The sequence below is a fragment of the Pristiophorus japonicus genome, chromosome 21, assembly GCF_044704955.1.
Source record: "Pristiophorus japonicus isolate sPriJap1 chromosome 21, sPriJap1.hap1, whole genome shotgun sequence".
NCBI lineage: Eukaryota > Metazoa > Chordata > Chondrichthyes > Pristiophoridae > Pristiophorus > Pristiophorus japonicus.
The window spans coordinates 17386680-17391036 of NC_091997.1; the positions used below are offsets into that span (position 1 = coordinate 17386680).

At 42.2% G+C, this 4357-nt stretch overlaps 1 protein-coding gene across 1 annotated transcript; it reads left to right on the forward strand.

Moving 5' to 3' along the window:
• Nucleotides 1-203: 203 nt before the first annotated feature.
• Nucleotides 204-3880, forward strand: dlx3b (distal-less homeobox 3b). Its single transcript, XM_070864024.1, has 3 exons — nucleotides 204-537; nucleotides 2305-2495; nucleotides 3575-3880. Exons 1-3 carry the CDS (start codon nucleotides 204-206, stop codon nucleotides 3878-3880), a joined length of 831 nt encoding a protein of 276 aa, XP_070720125.1.
• The last annotated feature ends 477 nt before the right edge of the window (nucleotides 3881-4357 follow it).

The window sequence follows — 4357 nt, forward strand, 5'->3', positions numbered from 1 at the left end:
ATAAGCGTCCTGTATCCACCCTTCTCTTCCATATAATTAGGGGTTTAACCACGCAGGGCTTGTTGGGTTACATCAGTTTGCTTTGAGTTGCAGTTGCTGTAAGGATCTCGTCTCCACGGCGCAGAGTGATGTGTGCATAGTTTTGAGCTTTACATTTTAAAGATTAAATCGTCTATTTTTAATAATATATATAGTTTGGAAAAATGAGTGGAACCTATGAGAAAAAGCTGCCCAGTCTTCTCACGGACATCCAGGGCTCTATGGGATGCCACCCAGCGAAAGATTCTCCAACTCTGCCAGAGTCGACGGCTACAGATGTTGGTTACTATAACCCACAGTCGTGCCATCCGCAGCACGATTATTATCCGACTTCAGCCTACTCTCAGCCGGTCAACCACTATCCGTACCATCAATTTAACCTGAACAATATCCCCGGGCCTGGGTCCTATTCACAAAAGCCCGAGTATGCTTACAATAACTCGTACCGTCAGTATGGCCATTTCAACAGGGATCATCAAATATCGGCGGTCGAGAGAGGTAAGAGGGCTTTTCAAATTCCCCAACCGCTGTCTGACAGAAACAAATTGGAAGACATTCCAGCGCAACGCTAAGTGCAAACTAATTGCTGAGTAGTTATATAATGCTGCATTCCCTTACAGTAGAGCGCCTGCGATTTGGAGGAGGACTGCTGCTTGAATGACTATTAAAGGGAGAGCGCAGTGCCAGTGCCGTGTCGTTCTTTGTATCCGAGCGCTCACAGCTGACGGGACGCTTCTTAAAGCGATCATTCAGTTTGCTAGGCGCTATTTTACTAAACCTTCACATGGTCTGAAATAGCTGAAACCCTTGCAGAAAGAATGCATGTATTAGAATGGAATGTTTAACTCGATAGAATATGCACATGCAATTGAACCATTCTAGGTAGTCTGGCGCTGCCACTTTACACCCAAAGCGCCGTGCCACCTCATGCTAGACAGGGTGTCCGGAACTTTGTTAAGGGATTGCATTGTAATTGTTTGAACCCCCCGAGGTGACTAAAACGTCCCAGGGTGCAGAATACTCGGGCGCGTTTGACAACATCTAACTGACACAGATGCTCATTCGAGCAATGGCTCGTACTGGTGCAAAATTAGGTGCTCGAGTGAAGGCATCAATCCACGTGCGAAAGTGAAAATAATCTTGTATATTTAACTGGGACAGTTTTTTTTTATATCACTGGATGTGTAAAAGTGCAAATTAGCACCAATCGAAACCAATCGAATGAAGTTAAGACCAGGCCACGACTAAACGCACTGTTTAAAGTTGTTACTCTACATTTCCTAGCACTGATACAAAGAACCATTCAGAGTGCAAGCTTGTTAGGTATATAGGGATGAGACCTGTTTATAGAGACATCTGAACCCAGCAGGGGTTGTGAGGCCTGAACTAGGCAGGAGTATTGGGTTCGAGTGAGGGTGAGGACCATAAACTGGTTTCAGCACTTGGTCGGAATGAACTCTCTCTGGCCGGGCTCGCTGCTAACCTGCAGACCCGATTATATTGAAACACGAAGATCAAGCTAGATGGTGGGGCATCAGTGCTGCAATCGTGCACTGTAGACAGGGCAAGTTGAGTTTCAATTCCTAACAATGGATCTTTCTTCCTGCCACTCTTCTAAAGGGACAAATGCAGGCGAAAATAATAAAATGGTCACACCATTCCAAATGGAAAACTGTAAGGATTGTCCTGTGGCTAGTTTCTCGTTCCGGCACTGTGCATTTTAACTGTCAGGATGGCTTGTTTAATCGTTTAAGGATTGTATCGCCCCATGGGCGCACTACATATGTAAATACATAAAGTCATAAAGTTAGAAAGAAGATTGGACTGTATATGAATGACACGGAATAAGAAATCTGGAAAGGGATTTCACTATTCAAATGAGATGATAAAGCTCTGGTTTGTATCTTGCAATAATAATTATCAATAATAATAATAATTAGCAGTTTTCTCCCTCATTCTGTAATTTGTATCATTAAAGAAAACATTGACTTCACGAGTGGAATGAATTAGGCACAGTTTTGAGATAGTATTTTTCCTTTTACATCAGTTTTTCGCGTTGCATTCCTGAAGGAATGTCACATTATAAGATTTTCACTGTGTATTGCAGTTGAGTTACTTTGCATTCACAAGGTCAATTGCAATTCTTGCGGCGAGGAAGAAATTCTTCTGCTAATCTGAACTCTGAATTGGTGCATTGCTTTTTTTTAAATGTAGAATCTCGACAATTCAGAGAGTCGGCGTTTAATTGTTTGCGATTTGCTTAAGTTTCAGTGAAAGAAGAACCGGAGCCCGAAGTGAGGATTGTCAACGGGAAACCCAAAAAGATCCGCAAACCCAGGACTATCTACTCGAGCTTCCAGCTGGCGGCTCTGCAGAAACGCTTCCAAAAGGCGCAGTATCTGGCTTTGCCTGAGAGAGCAGAGCTGGCAGCTTCTCTGGGACTTACGCAAACACAGGTACGCTCTACTCTCACAGTATCGGTGCACCCACTGCCTTTACACTTCACTCAATACCCCTGGGCGAAGGCTTGCCCTGCTGGGAGGATTCAGTCACAATCAGCATTGATGTAAGCTCCACACCAGTTTATTGCTGGGACAAGCCTCGGATTTTTTTCTATACTGGCTCAAAAGTGGGTACACCAACAACCTTAAAGCATGTTAGCCGTGCTAATGTGACACTTTAAACGCAACCTTTCTCTCCATACTTATTTCCCAAACCTTCCTCACAATCTCGCATTACAACGCTTACTTGCATTTTTCATGGCATTTTCTGGAAATCCGCACTGTAGCTCAAATAATCTTTTCAGAGAATTATTTATGCTATTATATATGTTTAACTAAAGGTCTTTATATCATTCGCTTTTCATTGATTAATAATCCCTGTCCTATTGTCACTGGTATATCTAACTTTGGAAAATAAGAGGTGATGAGATGATGTCGGTGGAAACCTGTTATATACTGTACGAAGGGCAAATTCATGATCAGACATAGAACAGGGTTGTTTTTACCAGAATTTATGCAGTGACAAAGAGGGATTTAGCAAGCATTTGCACAGATACAGCATTGTGCCTAGCTACAGACATGTGGTAGTTCTCTAAATGCGGGAGAAATCATTTGAACAATGTGAAAATATTTCAACCAAAGGGCCTCAAGGGGCTTGTTTTCTACATGTTTTTTGCTGAGGGGGAGGGGGGGTGCGGAGGATTGGTTGGTACTGATTACACAAGAGTATCCATGAAGTAAAAGAAGGGTTTTATTTTTAAGTAGTTTAAAAGATTACAGGGATTAAAAAGAACGTACTAAAGAATGAACAACAGTTCAAATCGAAGACATGTGTCATTTCGTACTCGACACCTTAAAGGGGCAACAGTAAAATTATTTCTACAATAATAGTTCTATGTATCTACTTCTGAGGGGTGAATTTGTAATGGTGCCTTTTGCTAAGTATGTACATGTTTTGACTATCATGTTCTCGGTAGTGGATAACAAAATCTCACCCACCACTTCTCTTTATTTTTGCTATCCCGCCTGGTCAGGTGAAAATCTGGTTCCAGAATAGAAGATCCAAGTTTAAGAAGCTTTACAAAAATGGAGAGCTCACAATGGAGCACAGTCCCAACAACAGCGACTCGATGGCGTGTAATTCACCCCCTTCCCCGGCCGTTTGGGAGAGCCACAGTTCGACTCGGAACCCCCTCCAACATCAGACCCCGCATAACTCGTCTCAGAACTACCTGGAAGACTTCAATCACTGGTACCCACCACACCCCTCAGGCTCTCACTTGGCAGCAACAAACTCACTGCACCAGCCACCGCCTCAGAGTACTGGAGCAGTCTATTAAAACTTCTGTTTTTACTTCAAAACTTTGAAACTTTCGAAATTTTTATCCTTTACTGTTGCGGAAAATGACAACAACTACAACAAGAACAACTTGCATTTATATAGCGCCTTTTTAACGTGGGGGAGGGGGGGAGAAACGTCCCAACGCTCTTCACAGAAGTGTCAGAAACATAAATTAATACATAAAACTCGACAGCCACGCTGCATGAAGAACCAGGGTAGAAATGAATTAAACTCATCAGGACAATTCCAGAGTTTCCCCCACTCATTTCTGTAGTAATTTACATTAGTTTTGTATATAATTCCTAAAACTGTATATGAGGAACAAAAATCAGGGCATTTTGTAACTCTGTCAGTTGTCAGATCTCCACTGCACATTGAACCGTTATAATTGTTCCCAATTTCAGTAACAACATTCTGCATTGCTTTGCTTATGTTTTGTTATATTATTTAAGTTTTTTTGATCTATTGGAGTGGT

Bases quoted from the DNA above. Each gene is read 5' to 3' on its own strand.
- dlx3b (XM_070864024.1), top strand. From the start codon at position 204: ATGAGTGGAACCTATGAGAAAAAGCTGCCCAGTCTTCTCACGGACATC. The intron at 538-2,304 runs GTAAGAGGGCTT...GATTTGCTTAAG, and splicing joins AATATCGGCGGTCGAGAGAG to TTTCAGTGAAAGAAGAACCG. The intron at 2,496-3,574 runs GTACGCTCTACT...CCGCCTGGTCAG, and splicing joins TGGGACTTACGCAAACACAG to GTGAAAATCTGGTTCCAGAA.